This window comes from Perissodus microlepis, chromosome 14 (genome assembly GCF_051167445.1).
Source record: "Perissodus microlepis isolate ML-2025 ecotype Zambia chromosome 14, ASM5116744v1, whole genome shotgun sequence".
NCBI lineage: Eukaryota > Metazoa > Chordata > Actinopteri > Cichliformes > Cichlidae > Perissodus > Perissodus microlepis.
Window position 1 is genome coordinate 26,065,100 of NC_140474.1, and position 21,917 is coordinate 26,087,016.

At 42.3% G+C, this 21,917-nt stretch overlaps 1 protein-coding gene across 12 annotated transcripts in view; it reads left to right on the forward strand.

Annotated features, from left to right (window-relative positions):
- Positions 1 to 21,917, forward strand: part of mecom (MDS1 and EVI1 complex locus) — a 125,086-nt gene that overhangs the window by 31,868 nt on the left and 71,301 nt on the right. For all 12 annotated transcript variants that reach the window (XM_084950384.1, XM_084950391.1, XM_084950385.1 and 9 more), the window contains exon 2: positions 7,358 to 7,704. In XM_084950384.1, the coding sequence (XP_084806510.1) occupies positions 7,358 to 7,704 (347 nt within the window). The remainder of the gene's footprint in view (positions 1 to 7,357; positions 7,705 to 21,917) is intronic.

Sequence of the window (21,917 nt, forward strand, 5' to 3'; positions counted from 1 at the left end):
ACACACACACACACAAACACACACAGTGGAGTTATGGAGGTGATATAATGGTGTACTCGATCCAGACCTTTGACCTGACAAATTAAGCTATGAGGCTAACATCAAACATCGGTATGTCTTTATGCTTGATGCCCGCACACAGTATGTTTTGGCACTTTCTTTGCAGGTTTCAACTGAAGCAAATCTGAAGCTAATGTGCCGGAAATGCGAGTAACCAAAAATGTCTTTGTTGGATTTTTTTGTTTGTTTTTTTCACCACCGAGCTTCTCTTTTCTAAAGCAATCAGTGTTTGTATGGAAGGCAGAAATTCAAGGACAACATTACTGATTAACTGATACTCACTGATCTCATTTATTTGCATCTAATTATTGATATCTGACACTTAGATATTTTACATATCTTCATGAGTTACAAACTACCTTCTTTAACATTGCAGATTTTGAGTAGGTACAGGCTGTATTTGCCCACAAATGTGCCCAGCTTTAACTGACTAATGGCCTTCTTACTGCAGACCAGGGCTCCCATCTGGACTGCAGATCAGCCCCCTTTGATAAGAACTACCATCCTCAGGCCTACATAAATATTTTATCAAGTATAATGGAAATTGTCAAATCAATCTAATTGTGTAATGCATTACGAAGACATCAAACTCAAACAAAGCACATATGCTATCATTTCTTTTAACGACCAGGCCAGACCGGGCCAGGCTGGGCCTGGTTGAGCTGGCGGTTTTGTACCCAGGGGGCCTTCCGCAAGGCTGGGGTGGCTGGCAGCAACCACTCTGGATATACATCTCTCGCAGACTGGCCTCACTCACATTTCATCAAAGGAATCAATTTCTCAAATGTGCACAACTGTGAGCCATAATTATATTAGGGCCCAATGGCAGTTAGCCATGACATGAAAGAGAAAGAAAAAGAGAGAGAGAGGAGGTAGAAAGAGAATGCTCATCTATGCAGGTTTGAACTGGAATCGTTGTTATTGTTAAAAATGGGCAATTTTTTAGGTCAAACATATTTTTTTAGCTTTGGTGAAAGTAACTCTTCCACACATTTTTTTTTCTAGATTTTATAGGTTTGCTTTCATTTTTCTATAGCTTAGTGGAAGATTGCTGATGCTGCTGTCTAAAAGGAAGATAGAAGGATGAGGACACAGAAGCAGGAAGATAGATGAAAGGAATGGCGCAGGTGACCAGAGCAAACAAATCAAAAGCTTAGGGTGTGTGACATGCTGCAGGGCGCTGAGCTGGGGGGTAATTTCAGAGGAAAACACGTACGAGTTTAGGGGATTAATGACCTTTGTCAACATGTTCTTTACACATGTCACTTCAGAGGCAGGGACTTTTTAAAATCTTGTTTATTTGCACTTCTACTTCTAACTCAAGCAAGCAATCAGCAGGCACTCATTAGGAAATTAAGATCCGCGTCTCAACACAGGCATGCTCATGAGTTGTTGTTGATTACTTCTTTACTTCTGTCTGTGGCTTTACGATGGATCAGGCAGATTCCACAAACTTTGTATGGCCACAGTCTTAGCGTGAAGTATGCTATGCACTATTTCCCACCATAATCCCCTTTCACCTTATAGCTTTCCCCTTCTCTTTACATTTACTCCTGCTCGTTCTTCTCATCTCCTCTATCCCAGGGTCATTGTATAATGCAGAGGGCCCTCTCTCTGCGCACCAGCTGATGTATGGCTTGTGGAAACAATGTGAGTACTGGGCTGTTATTCTGTTTGCTTTACGTTTGACAGGCTTGAGTTAGCGTCCGACTGGGATCCTATCTCATTAGGCCAAATGCTAGGCTAAAACAATCATAAAAATCATTTGGCAACTGGCATCCCACTTAGGAACACCTGTCAACATACAGGCGGAAGATAAACTCATGAAATTGGAGTCAGGGCCCGGATTGAATCGGGATGCGGGATAGAGATGGAAGGAGGAGTGAGCAGGAGAGATGCCCATATGCTCCATGTTGTTAGCGACTTAATGGTATGAAGTGGCTGGGCTGATGCAGAGACTTCCTTGTTGATGATATTGATTGTGGTTTTAGGATGTAAAGTGTGTGTGTGTGCGTGTGTGTGTGTGTGTGTGTGTGTGTGTGTGTGTAGGGGTGTGTGTGTGTGTGTGTGCGGCACATCCATCTCTGTGTTCATCAAGATTTCATTCATTAGCGTTTCATTAATAATAAATGTGATTTGTTAATCATCCACGTTGATGTTCCAAGCACAGTGATTTTTTTTTTACAGCAAATTCATAAAGAAAAGGACTTTGTATATACATGCGTGTCAGTCAGTAGCTCACAACTGCATGAAACGACACAAGCCTCCCCTCAATCTCACCATTTTTTTTTTCTTTTATGCAAACACACATTTTCTCCCCCTCTCTCGATTCCTCGCACAGGCCTCTCTCTTTCCCTCTGCTGTTTCTTCCCCCCCTCTCCCTGTCTAAACATACATCTTTATCAAGCGGTTGTTGTCAGACAACATTAGATAATTAATAGGCCATTTGTCAGGCCTGTGAGAAACATGTTAAAATCCCCGAGCAGCTCGGCAGATAAATCCTGGCGCGTACACAGACTCCTTTGTTGTGTCAGCCTGCCATCGGAGCTGCAGATTTACCATTAAAGGACGCTCATTATTAATCACAACTAATGCTAATTAATTAGGTGTCTGTGTGTGTGTGTGTGTGTCTATGTGTGTGTGCGCGCGCGCACAGGGACCAGCTCAAAGTTTCAGTTTGTTCCACAGTGTTAATTGGTAACTTCGCCCACGGCCCTTAATGGAGTGTTTTCCATTTGGAATGGGGAGTCATTGACTAAGACAAGGGGGAAAAAACATGGACAATGCTCTCATTAATTAACACTGTGTTAAGAGCTCTGCTCCCGTTAGTGTGTGTTTATGTGTGTATGTGTGTGTGTGTGTGTGTGTGTGTGTGTGTGCCAGCTTAAACATTTTGCATAATACAAATACCAATTTGTAATAATATGGAGTGAAGGCAGCTATATAAATGGTATTTATTTAAACATACAGTAACAGAGCATTACTTACACAAAACCATCTTTGATGTATTTTCTGGTCTCTCTGGGAGTAAGCATGAAAAGCATAAAAGAAACACAAACACATAAAGCCACTAGAACAAAATTTTACATTCACATATTTTTATATGATTTGTTTAGATTTTTACCACATTCTGTCTAACAAACCATATCTTGTTTTAAATGTGGAAATTCTTGGTGGTCTGAGAACCAAATGTTGACAGATAAACTGTGGACAATTGCCTAAAACTGTTGTTGTCGAGCTACCTACAGATTTGAATGTTTGTGCTTCGTATCAGTCAGTTCCACAGTCACCCCAATGGACCCACGGACCAAAAGACTCCCTAAAAGCGGTGTTAAGGCCTCCATTAAGCACAAAGACAGAGTTAATTAGGAAGCTTATTGCCTCTCCCGAGGCCATGGGGCTCCAAACGCTCTCCTATGCACCCTGCTGAGGGAATATAGCCGCACAGTGATGCATTGTAATTAACAGTACTTAGCAAATCTACAGCAGTCATTTTCTGATTGGCAGTAGCTGTGAGAGCGTTAAAATTAACCAAATGAAAGATAATTATTTTTATGTGTTTTGAATTCAGTCACAGTCTCTCGGGGTATCTTGTTTTTCAGGACAAAAGCAGAAACAACAGCAATCATGATTTGGCCCTTCAGTCGCTGCCACATATTTTGAGTATTTGTGTTTTCAGTGCTCATTTTTACTGCACAGATATTCTTTCTAAGTTCTTGGAACAGCAGAGCAAACTGATTTCCGTGGTGCTTGGATATAAAGCGAAAGCAGGGATGTGATGAAGTGTGCAGTTTTTAAATGTGGATGATGACAAATGGAGGAGATCATATGTGATAATGTTTGACCTGTAGTACAAGGGTAAGACCCCATACATCGCCTCATGCCTGGTTGTCTGTTATCACATGAGAAAAATGATGTCTACAGATAAGCACGAGGGCCGCTCCACATTAGGTGAGAAGTTAATTTCCATATTTCATGATCTAAGACCCCCATCAATCAAGTCTTCGAGCTCTTTCTCTGGTAAATGATTTGTACTCTGAATTGTCTTCAGGCTCAGTAGATGAATGATGTTTTCATCTCATTGTATACTATGAACAGACATACAGTGGAAAAACTCTTTTCCTAACTTCACCCACTGTCTACAAATAATAAAACTCATGGTTTAGCTGACAGATTATTTATTTTTTTAAGTCTTAATATTTTTGACTTCTCCAGCTCTTCCTCCCCTGCTAACAACAAGACGCAGCCAAATAATTAAATAAAATGCAGACAAAGAATAGAGCTGGAAAAAAAGACACACAACTGTTTTTAACAGCAGGAAAGGCAGCGGATCAAAGAACCAAAAAAAAAAAAACTAAGAGAGGAGGGGTCGAGTATGTCCACAGGTAGGTTATTCTCTCTGTAAACATATGTATCCATTTGTCCCGTGGGTGCGTCCTCTTGGCGTCCCAGCAGCACTGGCTGGGTCACACCTCCATTAGGGGCTTTGTCACAGTGATTAATAGCTCTTTCTATCATCTTTAATTCACTCCCTGATGATGGCGGCCGTGCTCGCTGCTTGGGGTAATCATGTGATGTATGAGTTCGCCCAACACATTGTGGCAGAGGTGAAAATCATTCCACCCATGCAGATAGCAGGGCTGGGAACGAATGTTTTCCCTCTTAATAAAAATTAATGAATTTGGCATCAAGCTCAACCATTTGAATACATGATGTATAAGTATGTGTGTGCATATCTGTGTTTATTCAATATGCCAATATGTGCTTTCCTGTGCTAATGGCTGATTCTGATGAGGAGATAATTTTGTTTCCCTCACTGTTTTGCTTTTTGTCTTTTGGATACATAAACTTCAAAGTTTCTCAGGAGTGCACCCCCTCCCCCTTTTTCCCCCCTCCCGTGCTTGCTGGTACTATCTTGATGTGCAATCTGTGTTATTAATGCAGTTGAAGTCATGAGCACGCTCTGAGATGGAGTTCCCCTTCTCAATCCAAAATTCTTTTAGAGCTCCCACTTTGATGAAGGGCGTCAGCTTGCAATGGTGAAGTAATGTCCATTACTGAACAAACAAACACGACCGTTTGCTGCATGTAGGCAGAGCATTAAAAATGCATGCACTCACACACACACACACACACACACACACACACACTGATCTGATCATCCAACTGCAGTGTCACTGCTGTCCACACACCTAAGCAAAGCCCTAAGACTAAATTATCAGTCATCTACACATGAGACCACAATTTTCAAAACTCTGCACATAGCATATTTGTTTTCAGCAATCGTTTACTTTACAGAAACATATATGTTTATGAGCCGAAATGCTCTTGTGGAGTCCAGTGGACCAGAGGAATTCCTGGCCTGAATCAAATATAAACTTGGAGACCAGCGTGAGAGGGAAAATGTCAGAGGAGAAACAGCAATGGTGGGATACAGTTACCTTTAAAAGCTCTTGTCCCTCTACCATGTGGCAAACTTCACATCCAGGCCTCTAACCACGTTACACAGTCTCTGTGTTGAAAATCATTACCCTTACTCCCAGAGCTACATTGGGTTTCATGCCCGGCCCAGTCCAGTCGAGTCTTTGAAAGACGTCTCCTTTAAATTCCCTGGGCCCACACAGTGTGTATGTCAAACACAATAGTTGTACACCGTGTAGACACTGTGATCAGGTATTGCTGCAGGGAATAACTATCAGAACTGCTTTAGTTGTAAGTACGCCTTGACAAAACATGCACATACAGGTGCATATGCTGGATTACACAGAAAATAATAATATAATAGAGAGCTGATTCAGCAAACTATGTTCATGCATAGATTTTTTTTTTTTCTTTGCCACAGCAAACACACAGTTTGACAGGAATTATGATTCTTACTGACAGAGGAAAACATCTTATGTACTACTTATGCAGTATTTTACAGTTTTACATTCCTCTTCACCACAACTTGTGTTCTGACCTTGAGAAAAATGGAGTCTGCATATATTTACAAATGTGTAGCTCGCTGGTCTTGGCTTATCTTGTGTGTCGAGTAATGTAGCAAGCATACAAATATTGAAGTGCATTGGTTTTGTTCAAGTCTTAAGTTAATTTCTCAGGTTAGTTCATGACCGCCTGTGGCCAATCACAATGCCCCATTTATTCAATCAGACACATGTTTAATTCAAGGCCAGTGAACAAGAAGTGCGTGTGTGTATCTGGGTGGATCAAAGGTTCCGTGGCTGACAGCGCTGAGGTACAGTGTCACACAGGAAGCCCTTCAGGAATGTTCCTCATCACAGGGATGGGTTGTTGAGCCTCATTAGCAGAGCTCCTTCTCCCTGTGACCTGTCAGTGTGTGTTAGGCACAGCCCACCACAGAACAGCAGTTTCCTGTGGATCATTTCCGGCTTTTAGTGTCTTTCTGTCCCACCCTGCAACACCTGGCTAGCAGCCTGTTGCGTTCGCTGGCTCAGTTACTGTCTTGCTGTGTCTTTGCTTGCTTGGCGACATCTCATATATGATGTTGTATTTAAAACGTCCTACCTGTACTTTGTATTTTAAATGCAACTGTTTTTCAAATTAATGTGCTTCTTTCAATCTACCTCTATTTCAAAGACTTCACAGCATTGCGAGTTTATACCATCACAGATTGTTTCAACACTGGGAATAATTCAATCTTTATTTCACTATTAGGCTCAACAGCCACGTGTGCCACGCTAAAGAAGCCCAGTGTGGGTTGAGGGGTCGCACTTCAATATCCTGTTTCACTCCACTCACAATAAACCTTAGTGTGTGTCTCTCTGTTCCCTCTGTTTTCACTGCACATTGAAGAAAGAGTTCAGGAAAAAGAATTATAAAACAGCCAGAATAGCACAATGCTGGGTCAACTTTGCTTTCCCACCTTGGCATCACGTCAACCACATGGCAGACTTACCTTTGTGTTTTTGCCGTAGGGCCCAAAAACCTAATTTGACCTAATAGGTTTTATTTTAAAAATTAAATTTGCCTTTCTTAATTCCTAAGGCAGGAACATGCCAGGCGAGTAGAAATTATAAACAAGAAGTGGGCTCACTTCAGGATCTCCTGTTTTTTACTACTAATTTCCACTGCAACAGAATGAAGGTCTCCTCGCATGATACATTTGCTGTTTTCAGACCCGAAGGCCCTTCTGTCTCCTACTGTTTATTTGAACTAATCAAGTTTTCATATGTTGTCCTCCATCTCTGAAGTAAGTTAAAGAGATGGGAACAATAACCTATTGCCACTTTATGTCATTGGACATGACCCTCACATCAAGACTTCTTGTCTCTTGCAGGTGACGGAGATGATAAGATACCTCTTTATCCATCCGACATCTTAGACGACGTATGCGGCTCTGATGGGGATCCTACACCTTCTTCGGCCCTGCCAGAAGACCCGGCATCACCTTCACTCTCTGACGATGAGTCCTCGCCACAGGACCATCTGTCATTCCAACACCAAAGCGTCTTTTTCCCCCAAGAAGATCTGAGCATTCCCTTTGACTTTGAATTGCGAGAGTCAACCGTCCCATCTGGAGGGCTGGGCATCTGGAGCCGCAGGAAGGTGAACGTCGGGGAGCGATTTGGACCATATGAAGGAGAGCACAGGCCTTGTCTCCAAGATCCTACTCAAGGCTGGGAGGTAGGAACATATACAAACTCCTGTATTTCATTATGTTATCTAGTGACAGGGAATAAAGCTGGGAAGAGAGATGTTTATAGGTGGCATCAAAGATCCTTTAGGCAACCAGGGTGTCCAGATTAAAACAAGAAGCGTTTATGTGCATTTATGTGACATAACTGCATTTCACTATGTTTTTTCTACAGCAGTGGTATCACACTTTTTGACGAGACGGAATTTCCTTCCCCTGTACACTGTGTAGCGTTCACATCAGTCCACTTTTTATTTCCTCCCATGTCGTCATGTTCACATTTAGCACAGTGACCACAAAGTTGTTGCTGCCGTTTGTTGCCCAATGATGTAATGTTAGGTCAGCGCGACTGAAAGAAAGTGAGTTGAGCTCGTGCTCTTAACTCAATTAAAATGAAAAGCCATAAATCCCTTCTTCATCCCGGTTAGGGACCCAGTGCGACCACTGGCAAATCACATATTGGTCAGCAGACACAAAAAAATCGAATGCAGGGTCACGGCACAAGGTCAAAGGTTAGATGTGGTCTCTGTCAGTGTCAGGCTAGTTCAGTTTTATGGAGCAGGACGGAGAGGCACGGGGGAGTATTGGCTTCATTCAGACTCCCAAAATAGATCCTCTCTCATTTGAACGTGAGGATTTAGTCTTTGAAACTCAGGGATTTGTAGCGCAGAGCCAGGCTCATTAAGAAAAGCCGACCATGCAGCTCACTGAAGTGAGAAGTCAAGGTATATAAAGAAAACGATGATTCAATACGGCATTTTTCCTCTTTGTAGAGTCTAACTACAGAGAACGTTTCCGTGCTGCACTTTATAGCTGACTGAGAGCATGTTGGTAAAATATTAACATTCAGCTCATATAAATAGTTTGGGATTTGGACTCGTCCTCAGTTGGTTTGCATCATACAGCATTAATCCAGCCCATCAGTTCAAACTCAGTGGTTTTTGGTTTGGAGAAAACCAAAATAAATTTCTGCTCCTTAGCTATTTTATTATTTCTTTTTAAGCTGAATTTCTCCAGGAAGCAACTTCTACCTCTTTATCAACTGCAGAGCGGGATGCAAATATAAATTTGCATTAAATTGAAGTGATGAAATAGTCTTTATTTAAGCCAATTTTCATGATATAAAATCATAATATGAAGTCCCTGTCTCTCCTAAAGAGATTTACAGCTGGTTGAACAAGCTCTGGGTTATTCTTTTTCCCAGGGAAGGAAATAAAGAAAAAAGGTTTCATGAATTTTAATCCTGTGGTAATTTATGGGGAGCTTGAGTAATAATATGTATTTAAGAAGCTGAGGAGCTTGGATGTGAGTGTGCATATGTGTGTGTCTTGGGGCAGGCGGATGGGGGAGTTGAGGGGAAAGATGGGATCCTGGCGAGGCAGCACTGTATCACAATGTTTAATTACCGCCCTGACAGCAAGCCATAACTCTTTCCATTAAGTAAATAAGTTGTAAAGAATTTATGATGAAATGCCACATTATTCAGAATGGATATTCAGTGATGACATCCCTCTGCATTAAATATGGTAAACACCATTAAGCCCTCCTGACCCTCCCCCTCTTCTCCCATGCCCACCCGTTTACTATCCCTCGGCCATCGCTCACCCCACTCCCTCCGCCTCCCTTTTGCCTGCAACCCGTCAATATGCCAATAACCCTGCGGAGGGTCTGTAAAAATAAAATTGATTTGGTAAATGTGAGCTAAGATAGATATGTTTGCTTTCATCATCAATCCCGCACGGCGCAGCAAGGTGATGTCACCGACCGGGGAGCGATAAAGTGGCGCTCCCATCTGGAGCTTTTGATCTAGGGCTCTGAAGCAGCTCAGGCCAGTGGTGACAGACTGGGGAAAGTTTGTCACCAGGGAGGCCACCACTTCTCAGCGCCATCACCATAAATTTGGGAGCTTTATTCATAAAGGGGAAGAATGAGTTATGGCATCCATGATGCTTTATGAATACAGGAATGGTGACTTATGGGAAAGATAGCTTCTGTAAATAAAAGGCAGAGAAGCAGCGGCGAGGGATCTGTCAAGCTCACCTACACTGTCGCATGCAGAACCAAAGTGCTGACCGTGCTAGCAGTTGTGTGCACAGTGTGAATGTATTTGTGTTTGTGTGCATGCTTAGGCAATTATATTAGTTAGTTGTGTTGTTTTTTATGAGCGAATTGTGTTTGTGCTGAGGATGTTTGATTGTATAGATCTAATGTTACCTGTGTCAGTCTGAAATCCTTAAATCAGACACTAGTTCAGAATGTGAGGAAGAGCTCTGCCTTATCACAAAGAAAAGTTAGAGCACTAGACGAAGAAAGATAGAGAAATTGGGGTCCTGAAACAACTTTAAAGATATGTCAGAATTTAATTCTCAAAACACTGAAAACAATAAAAACCTTTAAGGATTTATGTGTTATTCAATCTAATGCCTAAAATAAACAAAAATATTTAAGGTGGAGTAATATGTATAGGTTGTCAATTAAATTTAAGCAAATATGTGGCAATGACTTCTTATTAAAGCTCAGATTTCTGACATTTGTATCCCATCATTTGAAGCAGACATTCAGAGCCTCGAGAAAGTCCAGAAGGATCAGTAATCCAAAGTTTGTTCCATTTTGGACTCAAAGGACAAGTTACACTGCTAAACTGCTTCTCATGCTTGGAAAAAAAGTAAAGAACTTAGAGAAAGCAAAGAAATACCATTTTTTTCAATTTACAGACATGAACACACACTGTACCTGAAACTGGGCCTGCTAGAATTACTTACTGACCACTGAGAAATAATAGCAAACTCCTTTCTTCAAAAACATGCTCCTAGACTCTGGTAGACTACACTAGACTCTCTCTATATTTTTTTGTAATGTTTTTAATTTATTTTGTTTTTTGTTTTTTTTTTTGGGGGGGAATCATACAGCAGCAGTTTAATGATCCAAAACGCACCTCAGAAATTTCCAAAACTACCAAGGAGACCGAGCTGTCATTTTTCACGTCACAATCCCGCTCAACGGCAAAGGGGGAGAATATCAAATACTAAAATATTTTGAAATGTATTTGTCACAGATTTCACTCAAATATTTAAGTTAATATTATGGTGCGATGAAAGATGCATTAAATCTGAAAGAAATGTAGGTGTAAATGTTTTACATACCGATGGTGTAAGATTATTATTCCTTTTTAACAAAAACAGAAACATAAATGCCGCTTTATGACTTAGATTCATATTCAACTTAAGATTTTAAAATGTGAACTAAAATTCATGACAACGAGAACAAATTTCAAATAAATCCAAATGGTGTTAAATATCTTCAGCTTTGAATATAATTGGGATCTTGTAAATCAAACAAAAATAACCGTTTTGCATTCAGCCTTTCTTAGAATAAGGATGTTATGGCCTGCAATTGCCCACAGTATTTGCATGTGTTTCCCCATGGCCTCCTTGAAAATACTCTTAACGCCTGGATGCCCACCAGTCCATATTCTGCTGTCTCTTTCTCTGAGTCGTTAGCATTGAAATTCAAACTCCATTTGTGTCTGTCCTCTTCTCAGCAGCAGCAACAATAAGACAGACAGCTAAAGTCCCGGAGAGAGTTATCCGGCACTCAATGAGCCTTTGGGCTCACCCAAACTTGGAGCCCCACAGGATTATGGTTCCTGGGCTTAGAAAACTGGGTGCCTCCTGCTGGAGGAGCACTGGGCGGAGCAGGTTAGGGATACGAGAAGGGGTGGGATGGCGAGTGGGGCGGGACAGGGGCGCTTAGGGTCTTTGTGCACCTCTTGAGGGAGAAGTGGAGGTGGAGGTGGAGGCGATACTGTTGGTGGCAGTGGTGGTGGTGGGGAGGTGGTGTAGGAGATTAGCAGTGATGGTGAATGGGAGTAGAGGATTAAATGGCTGGGCAGGGCCTTTCCAGGCTCTGCCTATCTTCTCAACCTCCCAGTCATGAGAGGATGGGAGGATGGAAGGAGGAGGAGTGGCAGATGCCTGACCAGGAGGAGGTTCATCTTTTCACTTAGTGTCAATTCAAAACGGTGTGCTTGTGATTAACTGCAACACAATAATAAATGTGTTTTTTAACAAGCCTTTAAAAAATCGTAAATCTTAAAATTCAGGTTCGATTTGTTGATAAAACTTTATCCTAAAGAACCTTAAGCAGTCACATTGATCATATAAGGGAGGTGTCGGGTCATATTTACTTAACAGCAAAAATAAATAAATCAAAAAAATGTGTTTTGCTACTTTAGCATTTTATACATTTACTATAAACTAGGAAATGAAGCATTTGTGTGTCTGCATGCTGCATGTGTGTCAGTGTATGTTTTTATGTATGCATGTGTGAGACAGAGTGTGAGAGTGTAGATGGAGGGCGTTTCAAGAGGGCGTGTTTTTTGTGCACGGATAAGCTGCTGTCCTGAATGAATGCAGATGTCTCTGGCTGGCTGTCCGCCTGTCCTCTGTGCGCTGATGGCCTGTCACCTCTCTCTGTCACGAGGAGAAAGAGCCACTCTCAGTCCTGGCTAAAAGCCTCTTAATCCCCCAGCCCCTGCCACATCCCATCTACTGTCAGCATAGATGGCCCTGCCCACAGCAGCGCTTAGAAAGGCCAGCACTAGGGATGAACCTCTCTGTCACTCACGCGCTCCCTCAATGGGCACACATCTTCACATTTTCACACATTTACACACACGCGCGGGCGTAGTTTTCAGAAATTCAAAGTGAAAAAGTCTTGCATCTACAAAGGCAACGTGAACAGCGGTTGTCAATGCATTGTGCCGTGCGAACACAAGGCAGCGCTGACATCGTTGTGGGAACCTGCGAGAAGCGCACCAACAAAAGCACCAACTGACCGCTGGGACACTGCGTGCAATAACACAGGAACACTATCACTGAGGTAGGCAAGTACAACCACCAAATGTGTCACCTAACAGACAGGATGTTCTGAACAAGACACCTTGTTATTGCTGTGCTGCAGAGGAAATATGCAATTTAATCACATATTAGTGGCAATTACAGGGATATAACTGAGATCTGTGTGTGTGTTACTACTAGTTAGATTTTCCTGATATCTGAGCCCCAGTCACTCACAGGTTTATTTTTCAACTCCTATAATTACACTATAATAAAACAAAAAACATTGCCATTGGAATGACACTCATGTTGGAAGATTCCACCACTCACCCTTTACATATCACACAAATCATTAGTGACAATGCAGGAAGTGTCGCTGCTGTATACAAGGTTCTGAATATGTTACGATGCTTTTATGCAGGAAAACAAATCTTGCACTTCAAATCAAAATTATAGCTGTCACCTGCAATTTAACTCTGTAAATCATTTTCTCCTTATCTAATCAAACACTTCAGTAACACTAAAAACAGGGCAGATATTGTTTTTTGGCAGTCTTTCCGTAATCATACTGTATTTGCCTTGGCCAGCACTACCAGCAATGACAATGTCAAGATACCTTGACCCATTTAATATCTGAAGGTAAAAGCAGTTTAACTGTTGAAGAATTCTCCAACTTCACCATTCGTCTTCTCTGGTGACATTACAGTACATACATGTTCAAGAGAAATGCTGCACAAGAGCAAAGCAGCCTTTTAAACAGTGTGCAAACAATATAAATTGCATTATTTATGAGCTCAAATGCATCATATATGTCAATGTGATCTCCAGAATCAATCACAGTTTTGTTCTGCTATCCCAACCGGTCTGTCTACTATATTTAAATAATAGGAATTCATAGATGTCAGGAAAAAAAGCGTAAATTTGTAACAATTTACTTACTTCAGTTAGAAAACTAACAAAATTTATTATATTTTTATATTTCAGCTAAGTAAAAACTGTGTTTTAACCTGCAAGGCAACAAAAACACCTCCAGGTTTAATCTGAGATGTTCAAATGTTGCTGTGTGTGTAGACTCCCATGAGTCAAAACAACCCCAGAAGTGCATTCACCCGTGTGTGTCAGCATCTTGCCCTTGTCTCTCCTGGTGTCTGTGAGGGAGATGGGCTTTTTGTCCTGTGTAACTGGATCTTGATTGTCTTAGACGGCAGCGATGCCCGTTCAAAACCCCCAAAGACAAAGCAAGCTGGGGGTCCATCTCCCTGCCTCTCAGCTGACTGATAATCCATTTCTTTGGGTTAATCTGTTGCTTGTTGGTGCTGGTCGAGGCCAGTGTGTGTCAGTTGATCTGGGTGTTCGAGAGGTGGCGGGTAACTGATGTTCTAATCTCATGTGAGAGGAGCGAGGGGAGACGCGACACATTCATACAGACCGAATATAAGACATAAAGTGTGAGGGTATTTACCGAGAGGAGTGCTGGGTCAGCCAAATCCCCCACTTTCTCCAGAGGCTACTCTTCTCTTGTTAAAGAACATAAAAACTATACAGATTTCTTATCCCCCCTTCTCCACCTTCTCCTCTTGGTTCCCCCGCCTCCTGCCTTTCCTCCGTCTGAGTTCCCAGCAGGGAGAGGAAGCTAGGTTAACTAACTGAACAAAGTCAGAGTGAATTGCAGAAGGACAAAGGCAGGCGTGAGTGGGGGCTATGCCAGTTGGAAGGTGTAGCCAGCAGCACAATACCAGGTGAAGGAGGCTCTCACCAGGGGTCCATCCAAGCAGGGCAAAGGTCACCAGCCTTATTAGATCTGAAGTGAATGGAAAAACCTGTTTGATTGAAGAAGGAGGTCAGAAAAAGCAGGGATGAGGACGGAGGAGTCCACGTATTTCAAAAGCTCAAGGCAGGGGGCATGTTTCTCTCCCTATTATACCTGATACATCTGCAAGCAAAAGTTTGAGGAGCTGATAGTGCATGGTGGGAGTCAGAAAACACACATAAAATGCTCTGTGCTTAACAAAGGAGGCTCAGGAACGCATGCAGAGCAAGCTCAATAACGCAGTGACACATGTCTAGACAGCCACAGATATAATGGAATTTATATGCAGGTGTATTAACTCACGGGGGAGATATAAACGCTGCTGCCTTGTAACACGCATTTAGATCATCTATACTCGGCTATAGCATCTATAGCACTGTTAATACTTCTGATAGAAGAGGGAATCCTCAAAGTGAGCCTTAAAAGCTGTAACAGCTATTAGATCATTTACAGATTGAAGTAAAAGCAGAAATGAGAAAAGAGAAGTTTACCAGCTTGAGCTAATTCATTAGATCCATGAAGCTGGACGGCAATTAGAGAACGCTTGAGCTAACATCCTCTTGTTAATTTACTATTCTGTTGGTAGTAAATGTGGAGAAAGTTCTGAAGTAAATATAGAAAAAAAAATTAAAAGAATGAACAATGACTCCACCCGTGTAAGGAGCAATCAAATCAAACGCATCTCATCATCTGCACAGATCCTTATGCAAAACAACAATACTACAAAATGCCATTATTCGCTTACACAGCAGCACTGCGTGTTTGAATAGTCCATCCATTTTCACAGTTCACCAAACCCAGTGAAATAAATGCCACAGGTTTAACACCCAAACACAGACCCACAAAATGTGCCCTCTGCACTCTGCACAGATAGGAGTGAAAATGAGGGGACCCCTAAACAGCATACAGGAAGCCAAGGTGATGAATTCCGTGTGCGGAGCCATGGAGCTAGGTCCATAGATACCTTATCTAGGGGGATTGATAGGGGAAGCACCTTCCCTTAAAACACACCACTGATTGTTTCCAAATGTCTTCCCAATGGGGTGGGTTATAGTGAGGGGGTAGACGGGGACTCGGGGGCAGAGTTTGCAGGTTTTTTATTGGTCCAGTCTGAGGAAATAGAGATGGAATAGCAACTTTGTCCTGGCTTTCCTGCCCTGTGTTGCTGCTAGTGCTTAACTACCAGTCAGATCGCATTACCCAGGCAGTAAATCTAAGTACCGGTTAACGCAAATAATCAAGAGCTAATACTGCTCTACGAAACCACTTTCTCTGTGTCTGTGGTCAGAGCTGTGCAAACAGGCACAACCCAAGGCTTTCTGCCCTCTTAGCCTCTGCAGGACTCTCCCTCATACTCTCACAGCTATTATCACCTACACCGAATCATAATCTCCACATACATATATGCGTCCATGTATTCCTTATGAATCGTGCACATTTCTATATGTATTGTGTGGCTGGTGTGATTTGAGTACCTATTATTTGGTTAAACATGGTAAAATCGTCAGACCAGACCAAATTTAGCACAGTAATGTGCTCCACCTTTTCCCCAATTACTCTATATTCGTACTCCAATTACAATAGAGCACGTCTCAAACCAGAACTGTGAGCAGCCAGTTCTAGAGGGAGCGAAAGTAGAGGCCCAGGGTGGCAGTAATGAGGTCTTAACCCCGACTTTGCTCTATTATGTCATAATGCTTTAATTTGAGCCATATGATAGGCTGCTGTGCACTCTTGTGTTATTGGAAAGTCAATATTTGTGAGCTGGCCTTGTCTGTTCCCCTCAGATGTCGTCCCGGAGTGAATGAAAAAAGAAAAAAAGCCAAAAATCACGCAGGAGCAAATGATTGACAGAAAAGAGGACCACACCAGGTTGTTCCAGGGTGTTGTATATACTGCTTGGTAACACGAGTTATTAAAATGATAGGATCAATTAAGATGTCTCATCTACTCTGACAGCATGAATAAATATGGAGAATTATGTCACACGTGCCGCACTGGTCAATAGAAATGTGATTAAAAAAACACCCTTTTAGTATAACTAGTATTGATAGAAGTATTACTGCTAGTACAAGTGTACAGAATAAATCAATGTTAGTTATTTCCTGCTCATTTCACAATTAATGTAAATGTTTGGTTATACATTTACCTGAAAAAAATGTTCACTTTACCACTGTAGGTCCATATGTATTGTTCCTTTATATCTCCAGTCCACCATATTTCACTATATTTTCAGCAAAAAAAACTTTCAAACTTAGTAACTTATATATAAACATAAGTTAATTTTTGAGATTTGTGATCGTTTACTGTAAATGTTATGTTGGGGAAAAAAAACTAGTGAATTTTGCTCTAGCTCATCTAGCTAAAAAGCTTCTTCACCATCCCAAACACAGGAAATCCCACTCGTCCCTTGATATATGTTAAATATATGCAGAGAATGCTGGGCTTTTAAATATAAATATTTTAATTGTCATATTGTCTAGTTTACTCAGTGCTGCACTTCTGCCCACACACCTTCGACCAGCCACTCATGTCTGCATCTCTTTCTAATCTAAGCAGTTCTTTGGCCTGCTGATACAGAGTGCCAATTAACAAACAGTGTATGAAATAGTTTGTACACTGTTTGAAGGTCACATTTTAAATTACTCTGGCGCTTGTATTTAATGGGGTTAATTACCTTGGTAATAACAAAGGACCACATCCTGGCCAATAATTGTTTTCAAATTGCTTTCAGGTTGCTTATTAATGATTTAGTCCATTAGTTATTGTCATTATGTAATTACAGTATGGGATGTTTAATTATATTCAGGATAAACATGCATTCCTTTAAAAACAAAAAAAGGGTTGATCACTTCTTTTGAACAGGGTGAAGAATTTACTGCACCTGCTCATTAAGCAATGAATGATCGGATTCATTTGTAACTTTAAATGCCTTTGGGAAAATTGAAGGAAGGAAGGAATTATTGGCCAATGATATATAAGGGCTGCATTTAAAGTAACAGCAAGAATCTTTATTATACCTGTTGTTATGTATATAAGTGTTTTGGGGTTGTTTTGAGGATGTAAAATGAATACAGCTCGTGAGTTTATATATATACATGTTTTTGTTTTTGTAGTATGGAGCATGGAGCAGGCAATTAATGTCCCCTCATAGCTGTCACCCTTTGTCAGCAGATGAATGCAGCTTTGTCACCCAAAGATAGCGGTTAGCAGATAGTGCTTTTAGAAAAGGTAGTCCCAGAGTGACTAGGAGGAAAAGTGGGACTTAAAAACACCTATGCATACCAACTGAGGGGCAGTCTGGAAGAAGATAGCATGGGCAAAAGCTAGACAGGGTAAACAGAAGAGTGATAAATGAGGCAGAAGAGAACCTAAGACAGATAAAAGGGAGTGAAGGGTACAAGAGAAAGAGAAAATCAGCCAAAATGAATGAAAGAGAGACAAAATGAGCTGAGGAGGTGGAGAGGGAACTCGATGTCCTGTCTCTGGTACGTGCTGAGGGAGACAGATTTCCCGGTGGAGTGTTCCCAAGTGTCCCCCTGCAGTCTGTAATAGGATTTTCCAGGCTACAGCAGGTAGTCTGTGAAGGAACTTTGTTCATGGGAGCTCACAGATAAGGGTTAATGCAGCCCAAAGGTTCCTCCACTTCACACGGCGCTTTGGGAGTCTGTTGCTCCCTCCTCATCTGCCTGCAGTGTCAGCACCAATCCGTCACAAAGGATTTCTTCCCGCAAAACTCAGTGGCCATTTCTGACATCTCCAACAAACTAATTGTTGTCTCCTGCTCTGGCAAGTCCTGTGAAGTCCTAACGAGTTAGCGTCTTTTGCACAGATGAAAAAAAGTCTTGCAAAATCTATTTCTCAGCTGAATTACGCTCTGTCATCAGCCCAAAGTGGGAGAGGAGAGGAGGAGAGGATGCAAAAAAACAGATCCTGGTACAGTGTCTTAGAGCAGAGTTTGGATCATCCACATTCCCTCCTCCAATTGTTCTCTTTCCTTAGGCCGTTTTATGGTTGCTTCCCTTCCCTCCAAGCTACTTTATGACATGCATTGTGAAGCTTTAGAGTTCTGGGCACCCTCTCATTGGGCCATGCAGTGCTTTTCCCCAGCCTGAGTGACAGTGGGATCAGGTCCAACTGCCACCCAGGACACTGAGCCATAAATCATCCTGCTGGCACCAGATTCTACTTCCTGAACAGCTACCAGTTCCTGCAGGGGACAAAAAGGCCTTTGTGGACTTTAGGAAGCAAAAAACCTCTCCTCTCTTTAAGGACTCTGATGTTTATGAGCGATGCTGAGAAAGAATTAGGGAAAAGAGTTTCCATTTCTTGTACTTTCTCTCTCATTAAGCACGTTAATAAGGCAATGACTAAACCACTGTTAACTGAATGTGAACACCTGTTCAGCAAAAGGTCCAAATCAGATCAGCTACTGTTTGTTTACATGCATCGCCATAGAAACTCCCCACTGAAATGACTTCACAGAGATAAAGTAATCAGCTTTCGGTTTCCCCATGAACCCAGCCTTCCAGTTTCATCTCTGTTAATATAAAGAACTGCCCTCCCAGAGCTGCAGCGGGCTTCGTGGCCTCCCTTCACGCCTCCCTCACTGTTTTACATTCCTTATTTCCACCAGTCTCAGTCCTGCATGTGTGTTTGGATGGCTCCACCTCACTGTCAGGCTGTGAGGGACGGCTGTTTTCCTTGCAGGCCAGATCAAGACAGGGGATTGGCCCCAGGGGGCCGAAGGATGTGAAGCTTCTGGCATGTCCCGTAAATCTAGGGTTCCATCTCCACTGCTCGATCTGCACCCAGCAATGAGAACATCAATGAGGCGTGAGGATGAACATTCCTCAGACTGCTCTCGCACACAAACCCCCAGGTTTTGCTTGCAGAATAACACCTCGCTGCCCCTCTCTTCTGACTAGTGAGCTGTCCATCTCAGCAAAAAGTCAGTCTTTCCATCCCTGATGAAAGAAGCCCCAAACCCCAAATCTTCAGCCATGAAAAGTTTCACAAAGAGGCTGCTTGCTTCGTGTGTAACCTTGTATTAAATGATGATTATGAAAAGGCGTGTTATTCTAGAGTCTATGAGAAGTCTATGTTGATATATGCGCTTCCCGTAACCATCTGCCAATCCAACAGCATGAACCTGGCAAGGCTCTCCAAACACAAGGAGTTCAAGCCGTTCACAGTCCTTACACATTAACAGCTATGTGAGGGATGTTTTTTTAAAAACTCTTTTATATGTTGTTAAAGTGTCAAAAAGTTTATATGGGACACTGCTTTCAGAATTCTTCTGAATCACTTTTTATATCTATTTTACTCTTTACCTTATTTTCATTTGTGTCTGATTCTTTTTCTACAGTACAGACAGGCAGTCTGTCTGTTATGTTCAGGAGTGAGAGGAACCAGGACAAAGGGGTAGACTGAAAAGTACACTGACCAATCAATAAGCATAGATGCACTGACCACATGGGCCCCAACCAGCTCATGCGGCCCTGTTTCTCCTCACCCAGCCAGCCATGTTAGCCACGTTAACCAGATTTTTCACCCAAATGGAAATGCAGCCTGTCACTTCCATGCAGCCACCAACTGCTGTGTCTGTCCAATCCGTCACTGCGTGCTAGCGGCCGCACAAATAGGCCTGCCACTCTCACTGTCATCTGAGTAACGGATGTCCCATCGTTACCACGGGGTGGGACCAGGCAGCACTCAGGTCCACTTTCGCTCCTCCTTAATTTTTTTCTCCTTCCTCTTCCTCTCATGGGCTCCCATTGATGAGTGGACTAGGAGTTTAAGTATGAATATGTGTATGTGGGCGCTTTTCCGGGAACAGAGGCATGATTTTTTTTTCTTTCTCTGTGCCGTGAATGCTCCCCCTCAATCTCCCACCCTCTGCTCAAATCTTCCATCAAGACTCAAAAGCATTGGTATAATAGGAGCAGGGGTTGGATGAAATAAATTGTGTCCTGGACTGGTAACCTAACAGCCATCATAAATAATGTAGACCTATTTAAAGGGGAAGATGGGGCATTAGAAGCTATTTACACTCCAGGAGCCATGCTATCGATCAGCATGGGACGTCCTATAGATAAGAATGGGATGATGTCATGGTTATTTATGATGATTCTTGATGGTAAGGCTACAAAAGGGATTTTGGGGCGACAGCATCATCAGTTTTTGGGATGTAGGGGGGGTATGATGCATTCTACCATCAATGGAGCAATCAGCGGGGTGGTTGAGGGAGACGCAATGGTGGATGCCTCTGACAAACAGACACCCTCACACAACCATATTCCCACACATAAAGAGGCACGGAGACACAAACAATCACAACCGCACACAGAAACATGCCACATGCATGCAGACACACGCACACAGCTGTGATAAATGCCACCGGTGTGAATAGGGTCTATAAAGACCGGTGAGAGGAGATAGCTCAGAGGAGATCCAGTACATCTCCGTCTCCCTGCGCCGTATACACATCAACATACATATGTAGAGAGTGCAATAAAACACTACATTTCCACTGGTGTGCTGTGAAGTGAGCCAAAGGCTATATTCAATATGAGTCTGGGACAGAATTACCATTCAGGGATCACTTCACAGGTCAGACAAGTACACGAGACTCCGTTGTATTAGATCAAAATTTAGAAACTGTGAGAAGTCGAGGCCATGCGAGCTGTAGTGGAAGAGGAAATAGGAGGAAGACATCTTGAAGAAAAACTTTGAGGTTCAAGCGTAGGTACTGGTCACGTATTACACATGTCATAACGGTGATGTTTGAATAGCTTCAAGTCAAACGAGTTCTATGGATGCCAGGATAATTTAATACATCAGCCGGTTTATTACTTTCAACGTAATAAAATATCATTATTCCATTCGAGTTCAATAAAAAAAAATTTATCCAATGTACCATTTACACAACAACAAATACAAATGTTTAAGCTTAAACGTTAGAATGCAATACAATATTCACAAATTTTACTGACTCTCGCTATTAAAAGCACAGTGTCTTAATAACGAGTGACGTTTCAGTCTGTAATCATTATACCGTCATTCCGGCAACTGCAGCTTATTATAGTAAACATTAAGCACGCTTAGGCTTTAAATAGTTCACACGCAGCGCATATGCAAACATATTTCAGTATGCCATAGCTTTTAAAATGTTTAAATTGAAGGAGAAAAAGAAGGTGGAAAAACTACAGAAAGAGAAACTCCCGGTGGTGAGGGAGGTGTGGGGCAGTGGAAAGAGGAGAACAGGAGGGGAGAAAAAGCTGGCACAACTCCACAGTGTTTTCTGTCGCTGGCCCCTCGGAGCAGAAACATTATTGTGAATATTAGTTCAGAACTTCTGGCACCCATCCAGGCATCGGTCTCTGGCTGCGCAGGGTGGAGGCGGGGTGATTAGCAGCAGGGTTCGAGCCCCATCATACACACACAAGCAACTACTGCCATTAACCGCCGCCGCCGCCACCCCCATCTCGTCATCACACTCAAGACTAGAAAGGCTCCACAACAACAAGATGTGTGGAGTCTAAAGTCCTGCCCA